The sequence below is a fragment of the Coffea eugenioides genome, unplaced genomic scaffold, assembly GCF_003713205.1.
Source record: "Coffea eugenioides isolate CCC68of unplaced genomic scaffold, Ceug_1.0 ScVebR1_99;HRSCAF=462, whole genome shotgun sequence".
Lineage (NCBI taxonomy): Eukaryota > Viridiplantae > Streptophyta > Magnoliopsida > Gentianales > Rubiaceae > Coffea > Coffea eugenioides.
In genome coordinates, this window is record NW_020864885.1 from 11,378 (window position 1) to 28,667 (window position 17,290).

At 40.9% G+C, this 17,290-nt stretch overlaps 1 protein-coding gene across 1 annotated transcript; it reads right to left on the reverse strand.

Moving 5' to 3' along the window:
- Positions 1–8,747: 8,747 nt before the first annotated feature.
- On the reverse strand, positions 8,748–14,760 carry LOC113759210. The gene is made up of 3 exons (XM_027301778.1): positions 14,571–14,760; positions 9,251–10,006; positions 8,748–8,806 (listed from the first exon to the last, which is right to left on the reverse strand). The coding sequence occupies exons 1-3, from the start codon at positions 14,758–14,760 to the stop codon at positions 8,748–8,750; spliced, it is 1,005 nt and encodes a 334-aa protein (XP_027157579.1).
- Positions 14,761–17,290: the final 2,530 nt, after the last annotated feature.

Consider the following 17,290-nt stretch of genomic DNA (forward strand, 5'->3'; position numbering starts at 1 on the left):
AATAATTCTCAACTATACATAAAATGATTTCCAAATCCAAATTGTACAAAACATAGGCCATCCAGTCACGTGCACAAGTACCTCAAGTCCTTCCTTCGCCTTGAGCCATTTGGAGGGGAATAAAATATTTTTGGGGTGAGCTAGAAGCTCAACGAGTAACCAGTAAAATCATTAAACAAATATATTTCACAATGTTGCATTTCGATCATTTCGATGATGTCATGATTCAGAGATCAAATGTTCGTTTAGTGCTCTCGTGAGCCAGGGAAATCATAGCACTTGAACACCCAACGCTCAAATAGATCATTTAACATTAACATTAACATTAAGAAGGAGCCCCTTCTTGAGCTCCAGATAAACATGAACATGAACCATAAACAGAGTGGAGACGTTGGTGTCCAGCACAAGACTTTCCCAGAACTCATTGAAGCCAAATCATGTCATGAACTCACATGCAAGCACGCATGATATGCAATCGAGTACATAATGCAAGAAACATTTCACAAGTACTTTGGAAATAGTTTAGGGTCACTCACCTCCACGGCTCAGAAATCATCCATCATATAACATTGCCTTGCTCAAATCCAAGTCTTAGATCACAAACTCAATGCAAACAAATCCCTTCAAAGTTCGGACAACACTTCCCCTGAATTTGCTAACTTTTCCAGCCATCATGGCTTCATTATTTCCTCATCCAGTCCCAAAGGTACACTCACAACAACAAGTTCATCCAATAGCCATTCAGCAAGCTCCAAGTAGTACTAGTACAAGTCAAGCTAGGGAAAAGTCCGGAAATGAAAGTTAAGCTCAAAACCAGAAAAACAGGTTTTGACGTCATTTTGCGGTAATGGTACCAAAGGCACTACGATTGTCGGATGAAGGTACAAGACCCACCGTTTCGAAGCTAAGAGACAGGGATACAATATTAAAGAAGGTAACTCAACCCAGTTTCGAGTGTAACCAGGTCAAAAATACAAGATACTATACCAGAATCACAAAAACAGATTCACAGAACGCATTCTAGCGGAAACATCATAAAGCAGGCTATCCAAGTCCAAATCCAGAAATTCTAAAACCAGCTGAAAGATAAGAAATAGGGCTAAATTTCATCAGAAGACCTCAACAACCAATTCGGAAGCAAGTCCAGCCAAAACAACCAATTACAGGCGCAATTCTTACATTCGGGTAAAACCAGAACAACAATAGTAATTTCACCTTTTCTCATATTACACTACTCTGATTGACCTGAAATGTTTTAGGCACCTCTAGAATATCATTCCCTACAACTTTCATGTTTTAAGCCAAGGCCAATTCGGCCTCTAACTAGGAGCTAAAAATTCGGGCAGAATGTTCCTTCACAAAACCTAGTTTTCTGAAATTTCTTCCAAAACAGAAATTGATTGCAATTGTCCACTTTTTCCACCTCATAGAGTCATTATATACCATTTCCAATCATCATAGATAGCCACACAATCATGCTTATATTAAAATAGAAAAATCCCCAAAAATAAGAAAACTTCATCACTTCAACCACAAATCAAGAAATAATCCATCAAACCATCTCTTTAGCCATCACAAGTCACTAATTTAGCATAATCAAGAACAAAGAAAGGATTGCTAGACATGAACCTTGAAATATCAAGAAAGTTGATGGCTTAGTCCTTTGCCTTCTCTAATCACTCCACCACTACCTTCAATCTTCCTAAACAAGTGACTTTTGTGGAGGAATTCGAAAATTTAACGGTTGATTCACAAGATTGAGCAAGAAATGGAGTTGGAGTTGAAGGCTTTCTTCTTGTATTTTTGCTCCAGGAGGTTCGGCCAAGACAAGCTTAAAATGGAGAGAAATTGGTCAATTTTTGAGGTTTAGTAAAGGTGATGCAAATTAGTCAAAGTCCAACTTTGAATAAGAAGGTGACACATGTCACCTTTCGGTTTAAAACTTATCTTTTTGTCTCTCCAATACAAATATCTTAACACTTTGTAAAATAATATCACTTAATACAAAATTCCAACAAGTTGTCAAAAATATAATTCATTTACCGCACTTGCGGGTCCCACGTTCAAAATACGCTTTTAATTTCTCAAAAACTAACCGATACTAGAAAAATCATTTTCAAACTATCTTTGCTCATAAACTTTATCTGGGGAATTTTTCTAATAAAGAAAATGTAGAAAAGGCGGGCGATTAAATAAAATAAACACTAGAAAATTAGAAAATTTCCGGGTTCTCACACTCATACTTTTCGGCTCGTCACAAACTCCCCTCCTTAAAAGAATGTCGTCCTCGACATTCCATCTTGTACCAATCAAGTTGAGATATCCCGCAAGAATCACTAATAGTGCAACCCAAACCCACAGTCCGGCATCCTAAACTTCAAGCCTAGGATACACTACAGAGATCTGAAGCCTAAGCTCTGATACCAACTGTGACAGCCCCACCTCCCCCTAAGGCGAACCAGAGGGTTCGGCGGGCCGCCTGCCCAACTCTCGCCGGGACTCAGTCGTTCACTACAATCCTCAAATGAATTACAAGAATAAACCTCAAATATTACAATATAAATCTCCAATATACATCAAATTCTCCAATAATTACACGTCAAAAGCAAAGCGGAAATAATTCACAACTATACATAAAATGATTTCCAAATCCACATTGTACAAAACATAGGCCATCCAGTCACGTGCACAAGTACCTCAAGTCCTTCCTTCGCCTTGAGCCATTTGGAGGGGAATAAAATATTTTCGGGGTGAGCTAGAAGCTCAGCGAGTAACCAGTAAAATCATTAAACAAATATATTTCACAATGTTGCATTTCGATCATTTCGATGATGTCATGATTCAGAGATCAAATGTTCGTTTAGTGCTCTCGTGAGCCAGGGAAATCATAGCACTTGAACACCCAACGCTCAAATAGATCATTTAACATTAACATTAACATTAAGAGGGAGCCCCTTCTTGAGCTCCAGATAAACATGAACATGAACCATAAACAGAGTGGAGACGTTGGTGTCCAGCACAAGACTTTCCCAGAACTCATTGAAGCCAAATCATGTCATGAACTCACATGCAAGCACGCATGATATGCAATCGAGTACATAATGCAAGAAACATTTCACAAGTACTTTGGAAATAGTTTAGGGTCACTCACCTCCACGGCTCAGAAATCATCCATCATATAACATTGCCTTGCTCAAATCCAAGTCTTAGATCACAAACTCAATGCAAACAAATCCCTTCAAAGTTCGGACAGCACTTCCCCTGAATTTGCTAACTTTTCCAGCCATCATGGCTTCATTATTTCCTCATCCAGTCCCAAAGGTACACTCACAACAACAAGTTCATCCAATAGCCATTCAGCAAGCTCCAAGTAGTACTAGTACAAGTCAAGCTAGGGAAAAGTCCGGAAATGAAAGTTAAGCTCAAAACCAGAAAAACAGGTTTTGACGTCATTTTGCGGTAATGGTACCAAAGGCGCTACGATTGTCGGATGAAGGTACAAGACCCACTGTTTCGAAGCTAAGAGACAGGGATACAATATTACAGAAGGTAACTCAACCCAGTTTCGAGTGTAACCAGGTCAAAAATGCAAGATACTATACCAGAATCACAAAAACAGATTCACAGAACGCATTCTAGCGGAAACATCATAAAGCAGGCTATCCAAGTCCAAATCCAGAAATTCTAAAACCAGCTGAAAGATAAGAAACAGGGCTAAATTTCATCAGAAGACCTCAACAACCAATTCGGAAGTAAGTCCAGCCAAAACAACCAATTACAGGCGCAATTCTTACATTCGGGTAAAACCAGAACAGCAATAGTAATTTCACCTTTTCTCATATTACACTACTCTGATTGACCTGAAATATTTTAGGCACCTCTAGAATATCATTCCCTACAACTTTCATGTTTTAAGCCAAGGCCAATTCGGCCTCTAACTAGGAGCTAAAAATTCGGGCAGAATGTTCCTTCACAAAACCTAATTTTCTGAAATTTCTTCCAAAACAGAAATTGATTGCAATTGTCCACTTTTTCCACCTCATAGAGTCATTATATACCATTTCCAATCATCGTAGATAGCCACACAATCATTCTTATATTAAAACAGAAAAATCCCCAAAAATAAGAAAACTTCATCACTTCAACCACAAATCAAGAAATAATCCATCAAACCATCTCTTTAGCCATCACAAGTCACCAATTTAGCATAATCAAGAACAAAGAAAGGATTGCTAGACATGAACCTTGAAATATGAAGAAAGTTGATGGCTTAGTCCTTTGCCTTCTCTAATCACTCCACCACTACCTTCAATCTTCCTAAACAAGTGACTTTTGTGGAGGAATTTGAAAGTTTAACGGTTGATTCACAAGATTGAGCAAGAAATGGAGTTGGAGTTGAAGGCTTTCTTCTTGTATTTTTGCTCCAGGAGGTTCGACCAAGACAAGCTTAAAATGGAGAGAAATTGGTCAATTTTTGTGGTTTAGTAAAGGTGATGCAAATTAGTCAAATTCCAACTTTGAATAAGAAGGTGACACATGTCACCTTTTGGTTTAAAACTTATCTTTTTGTCTCTCCAATACAAATATCTTAACACTTTGTAAAATAATATCACTTAATACAAAATTCCAAAAGTTGTCAAAAATATAATGCATTTACCGCACTTGCGGGTCCCACGTTCAAAATACGCTTTTAATTTCTCAAAAACTAACCGATACTAGAAAAATCATTTTCAAACTATCTTTGCTCATAAACTTTATCTGGGAAATTTTTCTAATAAAGAAAATGTAGAAAATGCGGGCGATTAAATAAAATAAACACTAGAAAATTAGAAAATTTCCGGGTTCTCATACTCATACTTTTTGGCGCGTCACAACCCACTAGTGCGCCCTTGGTGGTGCTTGATAACACAAGAAGTTAGCACAATGGCTAAACTTCACCACAGGATCTTCAATTAATGCCACTAACGGACACAAGGCAGCTGAAGATTCAACTAGCCGTTAGTAGTGTCGGACGTCCGGTAGGCTGGTTTTGTGCGTCCGAACGCAGGTAGTGAGTTCAAGAAATTTTCTTGAAATCTTTAGGCAGCATCAGAATATGCGTCCGACCATATGATGTAAAACTTGGAATCCTTCATTAATTCTTTCGGACATCCGGTGCTTCTAATGCTTGTCGTTCGAAGTGTTGCAACGATTGTCGGACGTCCGGTGCTCAGGTATTGTACGTTCGATCGAGGTTAGAGATCTTAGAAGTGCTGACTTATCAGCTTCGGGTGTCCGAGGATAGGTTCTTTGCGCGTCCAAAGATACTCAACGATTATCGGACGGCCGATAGGATGTATTTGTGCGTCCGACAAATGTTTTAGCAGATGCTTGGCCTTTGAACCTGTCTTGCTCCATTTTATGACCAAAAACAAACTTGAAAAACATTAGTTTTATCCACTTGTTTTTAATCATCAAAAGGTACGAACAAAGATAAACAAACTTGATGTTACAGGATTTTTCTCCAATTTCTAAGTGGCTTTCTCTTACTCATAGTGTGAGGACCCGTAAAATTTTTCTTAATTTATATCATTTAATTCTATTCCCTTTCATGCATTTTCTTTATTTTATTTTACTACCTTAATTTTCTAGACATTTTATATGTGAATATAGTTTTCAAAATATTTTTCTAGTATAAGTTAGTTCGGGTTAATTTGGAAGTGTATTAAAGACGTGGGACCCGCTAGCGCGGTAAGTGCGATAAAATTTTTACGACTAGGTTAAGTTTCGTATTGAGGGATATTATTTTACCATGTACTAGGAGATAATTAGAGGTTAGTTATCTAGGTTAAACTTGGTAGACAAAGGGATAAGAATAAACTTAAGAAAGACCAAGTGTCATGAAACCATTGGATGGGGACTTTGACCTTGCACTTCAATCCCTTGCTTCAATCTTGATTTCCAACCATTGAAATTGTAGATTACTCCATCAAAGTTGCTTACTAAGGAGGATTAAAGCTTCTAGTGGAGGGATTTGTGAAAGGAAAACCCTAAGCTATCATCTTTCTTGAGGTGTGAAGGTACTTTGCTTACAAACTTCATCTTTGTTCATGCTAATGTCAAATTAGTGATTTTTGGTGACTAAGGATGCTATTTTGTGGAAGGTTTCATGGTTTAGAGTAGAGTTGTAGTAAATTTCAGATTTTATTGGTAATTTTTCTATTTTTATATGATGTCTATGGTTGGCCATGGAATGATGGCTTCATATGGTCTAAAGTGGAGCTTTTGTGTGTTAGTTGTAGTTGTTTGCAGAAATTTCAGAATTTGTGCGGAAATTTCAGTTTAGGGTTTCAATCTACCCTATTTTTCACTGCACGTTCGACCATGTTGAAAGCTGAATCAGCCCTTGCCCAAAACATGAAAGTTGTAGATATATGAGTTAGCTATCTACCTACAAAACTTCAGATCGATTGGGGTACTGTAACATATGAAATGACCAAAATACCCTTGACTGCCCACAAGCCTTGTTTCACGGACAGTTTTCTATCCTCACTGAGATTTTAATTTTTGACCATGAAAATGCATGATTTGGTTTTGAAGGTCTTCATAAGAAATGTAGGTATATGTCTTGGCTTCGAAACGCCATAAGATTCGTTGCAATCCGATAAGTGTAGATTCAGTTGTGCTTATTGTGCCGAAAGGTGTGATTTATAGTCGAAGATTTGTATGTGGTTGAATTGAGATCACATTGGTGTGATTGTAGGTTGGCGCGTAGCTCTTTTGTCGGCTTTGAGCGGTTTGGAGTTTTTGTCGTATCAACTTGACCTTTTCTCGTGCCTCCTCCATCCATGGAATAGTTGTTGGGTCTAGCACCTTCCTCTCGCCGACTTCGTCCCAATAGATTGGTGACCGGCACTTCCTCCCATAAAGCGCTTCGTATGGAGCCATTTGAATTGACGAATGGTAACCATTATTGTAAGCAAACTCTACTAAGGTCATATGTTGACCCCAATTACCTCTAAAATCGAGAATGCAGGTCCTTAACATATCCTCGAGAGTTTGGATTGTTCGTTCCGATTGTCCATCCGTCTGAGGGTGATAGGTGGTGCTTAGGTTGAGTTTAGTCCCTAAAGTCTCCTGAAACTTCTGCCAAAACCTAGATACGAAGCGGGGATCTCTATCTGAAACGATGCTCACGGTAACGCCATGTAGCCTTACGATCTCGTCCATGTACACCTGAGCCAATTTGTCCATGGAATACTTCATGTTTACCGGCAAGAAATGAGCCGACTTGGTTAATCGATCGACGATCACCCACACGGCATCGTGTCCTCGTTGCGTTTGCGGCAAACTTGAAACGAAGTCCATTGTGATGTTTTCCCATTTCCATTCGGGTATCTCAAGAGGTTGTAACAAGCCGGATGGTTTTTGATGCTCCACCCTGACTTGTTGGCAAACAAGACATTTCTGCACATATAAAGCAATTTCCTTCATCATGTTATCCCACCAATAAGCTCCTTTTCGGTCCTGGTACATCTTGCTACTACCCGGATGGATCGTGTATTTGGATCGATGAGCCTCCTTTAAGATCTCTGTCTTTAACGTTTCATCTTTAGGCACCACCATGCGGTTTCGGTATTTCAGAACCCCCTCGGGACTAAAGTTGAAGTCGGTCGATTCACCTTTTTCCACCTTCTCTCCCCACTTCCGCACCATCGAAGCTGGATGTTACCTTAATATTACTAAAAATCACCTTATGACTCCCAAGGCAGGGTTTCCACTCACAAACGGATTCTAACAAATCCCATTCCTTAATCATTAACCCTGCTACTTGAGCCTTTCAACTTAAGGCATCGGCCACCACGTTCGCTTTTCCCGGATGATAGTTGATGGTGCATTCGTAGTCCTCTATAAATTCCATCCACCTTCGTTGCCTCATGTTTAATTTCTTCTGCGAGAAGAGGTACCTAAGGCTCTTATGATCGGAGTAAACCTCGAAGGTTACCCCGTATAGATAGTGTCTCCACTTTTTCAGAGCGAAAACAACTGCAGCTAACTCCAGATCGTGGGTTGGGTAGTTCTGCTCGTGGGGTTTCAATTTCCTAGAGGCAAAAGATATCACATTCCAGTTTTGCATCAGCACACACCCTAGACCTTCCCGCTAAGCGTCGGTATAAACGGTAAAACCGTCTATTCCGTTTGGCAAAACTAGAATCGGGGCCATGGTTAGTTTTTTCTTTAACTCCCGAAAACTCGCTTCACATTTGGCATTCCACACAAACCGACCATGTTTCTTCGTCAGGTCAGTTAAAGGGCCGGCCAGTTTGGAAAAGTCTTTAATGAAACGCCAGTAGTACCCAGCCAACCCTAGAAAATTACAAATCTCCGTGGGGTTTTCTGGCCACTTCCAATTAGTCACAGCCTCTACTTTTGCTGGGTCAACCGAGATGCCCTCTTGGGAAATTACGTGCCCTAAGAAAGAAATTTTCTCCAGCCAAAACTCGCACTTACTGAACTTGGCGTACAACTGATGCTCTCTTAGGGTTTGCAAAATGACTCTTAGGTGCTGCTCATGCTCCTCACGAGTCTTGGCGTAGACCAGGATGTCGTCGATAAAGACAACGACGAATCGATCCAGGTAGGGCTTAAAAATCCTATGCATTAAATCCATAAAGGCGGTAGGGGCATTGGTCAATCCAAAGGGCATAATTGCGAATTCGTAGTGCCCATATCTCGAGTTGAAAGCAGTTTTTGGGATATCTTCTTTCCTAATCAACAATTGGTAATACCCCTGTCAAAGATCTAATTTCGAGAAGACCACGGCTCCCTGCAACTGGTCGAATAACTCATCAATATGGGGCAGTAGATACTTATTTTTAATCTTCACATTGTTTAGTCCCCCGATAGTCTATGCACATCCGCAGACTCCCGTCCTTCTTCTTCACAAATAATACAGGGGCTCTCCAAGAAGACCCACTCTCTTGAATGAACCCCCGCTCCAAAAGGTCTTGTAACTGTAATTTCAACTCCTTAAGTTCCGCAGGGGCCATCCGATATGGGGTTTTTGAGATGGGCGACGTTCCCGGTAACAAGTCGATTTTGAATTCTATCTCTCTCTCCGGAGGTAGGGCTACTAACTCATCAGGGAATACATCTGGATATTCCTTCACTATGTTCACATCCTCTACCTTCAATTTATCGGTGGGGGTATTGATTAGAAAGGCTAAGAACCCTTGCGTCCCTCTACTTAGTAATTTCCTAGCCCGAATACCCGAGATCAAGGCAGATGAGGCTAACCTTCCCCTTATATCTAACCTTAAAGTCGTCTCCCCAGGAATGCGAAACTCTACCACCTTCTTCTTACAATCTAATTGAGCATTATACCTGGCTAGCCAGTCCATGCCTAAAATCACGTCGTACCCTTTAATGGACAGGCTTATCAAATTTCCTAGCAATTTTCTCTCTCCTACCCAAACTTCACAGTCCTTGTAAACCATACTGGTAATCAGACAATGGTCCCCAGTAGGCATACTAACTTCTAGGTCATAAGGTAGACTAGCAGATTTTATATCAATACTAAACATAAAATTGGGGTTAACAAAGGAATGGGTGGCACCAGGATCTACTAAGACCTTCGCAAATCGATGGAATATAGGGATCGTACCTTCTACGACCTCGGAAGAGTCAGGGACCTGTTGTGGCTCTAATGAGTACACTCGAGCCGACACCTTGGGTTTCTTCCCGTCCATCTTAGCTGGTCCAGAATTGGACTTCGGCGGCGTTTGACTCCCCTTTCCATCTTGCTTTAGAATCGGGCAGGTGGCAAGCTGGTGGTCTGCACTTCCGCAACGCAGACACTTTCCTTCCTTCTTCCAGTAGTTGTCCTCTGTGTGGTTCGGCTTTCCGCAATACCCACAGGGTCCACGGGATGCCGAACTCGAACCTCTCTGGAAACCTCCTCTCTGGCTTCTTCTAGTTGGGGCACCTCTTGACTGAGCCCCTCTACCTACGCCCGACTGCTTTCCACCTGTGATACCCCGACTTCTTTAAACCACAAATTCTAATCAAAAGAAAAAAAATCTAGTTTACTTGTGACTAACTGATTTTCTTAAATTTCTTATTTTTAATCGGAACCCTAATTGTAATCAATGAAATTGTAAAATCCCGCACATTTTTCTTAAAATTCCTTTTATTTGGAAACTATTACTTTCTAATAGCCCTACTACTCAATCACCCCACAATAAGTGTAAATGAACCTAGAAAGTAGGGTTTCACTTTTCGTTTTCAAGTTAGAGCGAATTAGGGTTTTCACATTTTTCCGTAGTGTGACTATTCGGTACGGATTGAGGATCAAATTTGGTAGGTAAGAGTGACTTTTGGATGAGGAAATATTATATGATTTGAAGTGATAATAATAAATTAGTGATTAGAAGGTAAAACCCTAGTATACGTGATTTAAGAAAAAATGGCTCGAACCGACGGGTATCGATCACTACCGATTGAACCCACCACTTGACCACCACATACCCTTGATATTTTTGCAAAATATCTCCCTCATCCTCAGCCATATAGCTGAAATATGTGGGCCAAAATGCAAGGAAAAGAAAGTAAAATTTTAGTTGATTTTGGTGGTGACAAGTGTCGGCCACCAATGGTTCCTTGACCAAGCCAAAGTCTCACCTTCTTATCTTCCATTTGAGCTCATTCTTCCTCATTTTTTTTTCTGGTTAGCCGAGAGCAAGGAGAGGGAGGAGAGTGAGGAGACTTTAATCTTCTACCTTGAATCCAACCTTTTGAGTGCAACCAAGAAAAACTAAACCGATTAATCACTAGTTTGGAAGCTTGGGAAGCTTAAGGAACCAAAAATTTCAAGGAGAGGTGGAGGATCATTCTTGCAAGCTCTTGTCTTGAGGTATAATGGCTGGTCAACCTTTATTTCTCCATTAATCATGATTAAGTTGGGTATTAATGTTAGTATTGTGCTTGTGATGCTTGTTCCAAGTGATTTTGATGATTAGATGGATGACTTTGGAGTTAGGGTTTCTTGTGGGTTAGGTGTTGTATGATGTATATATCTCGTATATAATCTTGTAAAGGAGATGGTAGTGGTAGTTTCAAGGTAAAAATGTGAATTATAGCTTGAATATAGAAAAATTCCAGATTTCTAGAAATTGTAGCTTCAGTTCTGCCTGATTCCATTTCATCATGTTACAAGCCTAATTAGGCTTACCACAAAATATGAAAGTTGTAGAGAATGCCATTTTATGGTTTCCTACAAAATTTCAGCTCAATCGGAGTAACGTACCCTATGAAAAGATGAAAATACCCTGACTGCCCTAGGAGTAAAATCAGAGGACAGTTTTGACTGTACACTAAGTTGGCTGCGTTTGTTAACCTAGATACGTACTGAACTAGATTTTATCCAAAACATGAAAGTTTTAGTACTTTATCTTAGCTTTTCAACGCCTCCAAGAACGTCTTAAACAGACTTTGGTAGCTTCAGATATGGCCATTTGAAGGTAGTACGGTTAACTGGTCTATTAGTAGAAGTTTGGTTCTGTGAATTGGGAATTTGACTGGGTTACACTGGAAATTGGACTAAGTGATCTTCATCAAAATTGTAGGCCTGTGTCTTAGCTTCGAAATGGTATGATTTACACCTCAATCCGATAAGCATAGCTTTGGTTGTGTCCGTTACGTAAAACCACGTCAAATCTGTCTTTTGCTAGACTTCATTTCCACACATGTCGTTAGCTTGATTTTTGTACTTGTATTACCTTGAGCCTATTGAACGGCTATTGAAATGAGTTTGTTTTGTGTGTAACTTTGGGTTTGATTGAGGAAAAGAATGAGGCCATAAATGGCTGGAAAATAGGAAAAATACAAAGGGCGTACTGCCCAAATTTACGCTCAAGGTCTAGGTAGACATACTTGCAACTTGAGTAAGGGTTAAGAGCGATTACCACTTGAACTATCTAGGATATTGGCATCTTCTTTTATCGAGGTATATCAGTGAGGATTTGGCCGAACTTGTACCCTTGAGAAATAAAATCATGACTACTAGGAGTATGTTTTCCTTGTACTTTCGACTCAAATGGCATTTCCAAGTATAAATGTTACAAAGTTATATAGTTTGAAAAGCGAGCGAGTGTTTCACGAATATTCTCCAAGTGAATTTCCATGTCTTGATTCTTATTGAACGAAACGTCTACGTTTCGAACCTTAGTCGATTTTTAAAGTTCTGAAACAAAGTTTTATCGCAGATTTGGACTCCGAACCCGGAGTATAACCCAGACGTGATTACTAGGGGCACTTCATTTTGGTGAGTGCTTCCAAATACCTGATTGAACTGGACACTTGTTTCCAATACTTGATCAATATGATTAAATGATATATGATTGGTTTGATCGGGCAAGAGTGTACTTTATCGCACTTGCCCTTATTTGATATATACTTGTTTATTGTTGAAATTGATTTGATATACTTGTTTATGATGTGCGCACTTCCTGGAATTCCAGAAACCCTGCGGCAAGTTACTCGAGTCGAGCCGGCAAGGGCTTGGTCGATTGGGTAACGAACCCTGGGTCTCTTGATTGTCGAGTGGAGTGATATCTCCTCGACTAATCGGTATACTCGAGTATTACCACCCGTGTTTATTGAGGATTTTGGGCCCAGTAGGGGGTTTGAATGGTGGACGGAGAGTAGTGTAAGTGGTGTTCTACTGGATTGGTTACTTACTTGAAAGTTGACGGAGTGTCAACTATTACGTGATCAAGCTCCTGGTGATGCATTGGGAATTTGGCTCCTGAGAGCCATTCGTATCCTTATACTTTGAGATGATTGTTACTTGTAGTGTTATTGTTTCTTTTAAAACTTTACACTCGCTCATTTTGAGATTGCTACTTGAAGTGTTATTGCTCACTTTTATGAACTCTTCATGCTCGTTACTTTGCTATATCGAAAACTTGTACTTATAAATAATGGTCAATTTGCTATTTGGAACCTCACTGGGCTTTTAGCTCATTCCACGCCATTTGTTTTCCTTACAGGGGTACAAGCGAGGCGTGAGACGTGTACAGACTAGCGCAGTCTAGTTGTTTTGAATTTTGTAATTGTACTCGCACCAGTCGCTCGATTAGGGTTGAATGTACTGAGAACTTAAATCTTTTGATGTATTTGGGACTGTATGGATGGTTGAGATAGAAATGAATGTATCCGTATGTTCCAAACTTGGGAACCATTATTTCGTTTATTATTGAGGTTGCACCTTATTTTAATTGATGCGAGTGAGTGAGTCCTGGCGAGAGCTGGGCAGGCGGTCCGCTAAACCCTAGGGTACACCCAGAGGGAGGTGGGGCCGTCACACCACCTCCTGCTCCCCATAAAATCTTGGAAGGGGCACTCTTATCCCCTTGCCCCGAACTACTACCAGGAAACCCTCATTTTTTCGCTTGAAAGTTCCTCACCCGTAGCCTAGCATTCTCTACTCGTTGCGTCTTCTCTACGGCATCACTGAAGGCGTTAATTTGGGCCACGGCTAGATCCTTCTAGATCTCCACGTTCAGATCTTGGACGAATCGCCGTATTCTTCGTTGCTCGGTCATGATGAGTTCGGCTGCAAATTTGGACAGCCGAGTGAATTGGCTGTCGTACTCGGCCACAGTCTGGGTCTCTTGGCAAAGTCGGATAAATTCATCTTCTTTCCGCTCCTGAACCAGAGGAGGGAAGAATTTGGCGTTGAACTTCCCCATAAAGTTCACCCAGATCCTAGGCGTTTGTTCCCATTCCCACTTTTGCCGTATGACGTTCCACCAGGAACGGGCCGCCTCTTCCAGTTGAAAGACGGCGAAAGTCACCTGCCTCTCTTCCGTATAATGTAGGGCGGAAAAGATGTCCACCATATTTTCTAGCCACCTTTTGGCTATATCCGGATCAGGCCCCCCGATAAACTTTGGTGGGGTAAACTTCTGGAACCTCTCGAGAGCCCTATCCTCGCTCTCCACGTGATTACCGGGGTTCCCAGGATTGAGGTTAGCGTTTTGACCCTGTTGGTGCACCACTTGGGCTAGTAAATTAGTCATTTGCTGCATGGCAGCCGCTATTTGGACGTTGGGATCAACCCTAGGTTCAGGGTTTGGTCCAGACGAGGCTTCCCCAGTGCCCCTTTCCGACTTGGGTTGCCTACTCCCGCGTCCCCGGCCTCGACTACTACGAGTGCCCTCCATCGATCTAAGTCAATCTAAGGTCAAAAGATAAGTATAATGTGAAAGGGCACATAACCCCTTTTCGTAACAATAAACACGAACAATTAGCCAAAACAACTACTTCATAGAGCATTTAAACGCATAACACATGTACATAGAACACATAACAGGATCAAGCCATTATACAAAACAGGCAGTCAAGGACATACAAAAGTTATCCGATGAAACAAAAAGGTCCTCCAAAACAATATACAAAGTTAGGCCAAAACAACTAACTAAGAGCCTTTCCTAATTATTCCCTTCATGGAATCAAAAGCGGTTCAAAAGTTCTAGCCTAATTCCCTACGGAGGCCACAGACTCTCCCCCTTGGCTAGAACTAGGGGTACTCCCCTCACTAGGTGTATCGCCACCAGGAGCCACTACCTGCGCATTTGCGCCAATCACACCTTGGATCAGCGTCTCACACTCATTAATAATGCCTCCTGAACGGTCTTTAACCTCCCGGACGACATTAGTAAGGTGCTGGTTGACTCCTTGCAACTGCTCTCTAAGAGCATTAGTTCGTTCCTGCTCCATGTCTATATCTCCTTAGAGCTCTCCGATCCAATCAGCCTGCATCCTTATGGCGCCCCTTAATCTAAGCGTCTCAGTGTGATCCCCGACGGCGGCACTCCTAAGTCTCCTCCTCTCATCTAGCACCGCCACGACCACATGATCAGCATAAGAGTAATACTAGCAACGCCTACAGCGGCGGGTCCGGCTGGCAGTATACCAAAGCCGGATCGGACCTCCCGGTTTCTCCTGGTAATCAATGACTCGTGGACGTCTCTGAGGTGGCTCACCTCCGCCCGCTCCACTGGTTTCGGCCATAACCTATAAAGATAACAAAAGGGTTCTTATCTTAGACAACGTAAGCATAATCGCACCTAACAGTACCTTAACACTTACCTCACAGGTCCTAAGGAACAAAATTTAAAACTTGCCTAGGTCATTTCTAACCTAGGCTCTGATACCACCTGTGACAGCCCCACCGCCCCCTAAGGCATACCAAAGGGGTTAGCGGACTGCCTGCCCAACTCTCGCCAGGACTAACGAGGCAGTTAAATACAACCTAAAACGTTCCGGGATAAAATAACGTGCTAACCCAATTCAAAATCGCAAAAGTGGAAAACAAAAGAAATCGAAACCGTAAATGAATAGTGATTGCCACGCCACAATCCAGACCGAATCCAATCAACTACCAATAACATTACATAACTCTAGAGAATGAACATTTCCAAACCAAATAGGATACATGAACATGGTTAAATAGTTTATACACATACGTTTGTAATCTACAAAATAAAAGGAAAATATTTGGATCCAAGTACATTTAGAGTTTCCAACCATCGAGGAGCTTTACAAAATAATATATTAAACTAGCTCAACTCGTACATTAAAACATCATAGTCTCCAAAAGGTTGTTCCCTGTAAGGAAAACAAAATTTAACGAAGTGAGCTTTCGCCCAATGAGGTACCATCACTCAGGCATTCAAGGAGTACATAATCACAATAATACACAATTCAAATAAGTTCATCAAATGAGCACAACTAACACCACACAATAAATGGGAGAAAAGGATATGGACGGCTCTCAAGAGCCCTTTTCCACTCTTGGCATACTTGATCTCACCCCATTGACACTCCGTCAATGTATAAAAGTAACCAATACCGTAGACCTCACTTTTCTCCAATTTCCTTCCACCTCACATACCCCTACCGGGCCCGAACTCCAATCAGTTCAGTAATGGTAACACTCGAGTATACCGGAATCAAGTGTCTCGTACCCATCGATTCCTTAGAAACAGTTCCCCATGGCTTGTTAATTTCCTCGACCAAGCCCTTGCTGGCTCGATTCAATTGACCACCAATGGGGTTGAGCTCAGAATCAACAGTATAAGTCGTTGGATACACGTCCAAACGACACCAATTCAAGTATAATCAAGACAAATCAAGTGATACAGTAAACAGTCAATTAAGCCATAGAGTACAAGAGTGGTAAAGTACACCCTCGTCTCAACCAGTATCATCAGTAAACACAAACATTCCAATCATACATCTCAAATGAGCGCCTTGGGTCACCGGCACGCCCTAAAACATTCAATTAAACACAATGAGACAAAATACGAGTCATAAACCGAATCCACACACTACTAGAGTAAGACCAAATAGAACGTATAAGTGCAAAATCAAACTAGGGAGAGTCTGGAAATGAAGTTTATGCCCTAAAACCAAAAGGCAGATTTGATGTTATTTAGCGTATTGGACACAACCGGAGCTACGATTATCGGATTGGGATAAAATTTATACCATTTCGAAATTAAGATAAAGGGCTACAATTTTTATGAAGACCACTCAGTCCGGTTCGTAATGTAGCTAGGTCAAAATTTCAATGTACCAAACCAGAATCGCACAAACAGGTCAACTAACTGCATTCTGGTTAAATGACCATAACTCAGGCTACCGAAGTCCAATTAAGGTGTTTCCAAGGCTGTTAGAAATCTAAGACACAGCACTACAACTTTTGTGTTTTGGCCAAAATCTAATTCAGTACGGATCAGGGTGAACGGTCGCAGTCAGTTTGGGTGAACTGTCAACACTGTCCACCAAAACTCTTACCTATGGCAGTCTGGGTATTTCCGTCTTTTCACAGGATACCGAGCTTGGATTGGGCTGAAATTTTACAAGAAACTATAAAACATTATTTTCTACAACTTTCATGTTTTAACCTAAGGCTAATTCGGCCTTCATCCTATCCAAACAGTACCAGGAAGAACAGGGTTAGTTGAAACCCTAATCTGAAATTTTTCTGTACAAAGCGGAAATTTTCCGCACATAGCTACAATTTACGCATCAAAGCTTCATTCTAGACCATTCCAAGCTATCATCCATGGCCAACCAATATTAAACATATAAAACAGAAAAATCATGAATAAAAATAAAAATTTCACCAATCTCTACCAAAAGTCAAGAAATCTTCCACAAAATCACATCTTTAACCAACACAAGTCATTAATTTAACATTAGCATGACCAAAGATGGAATTCCTTAGCTACTCACCTTGCAA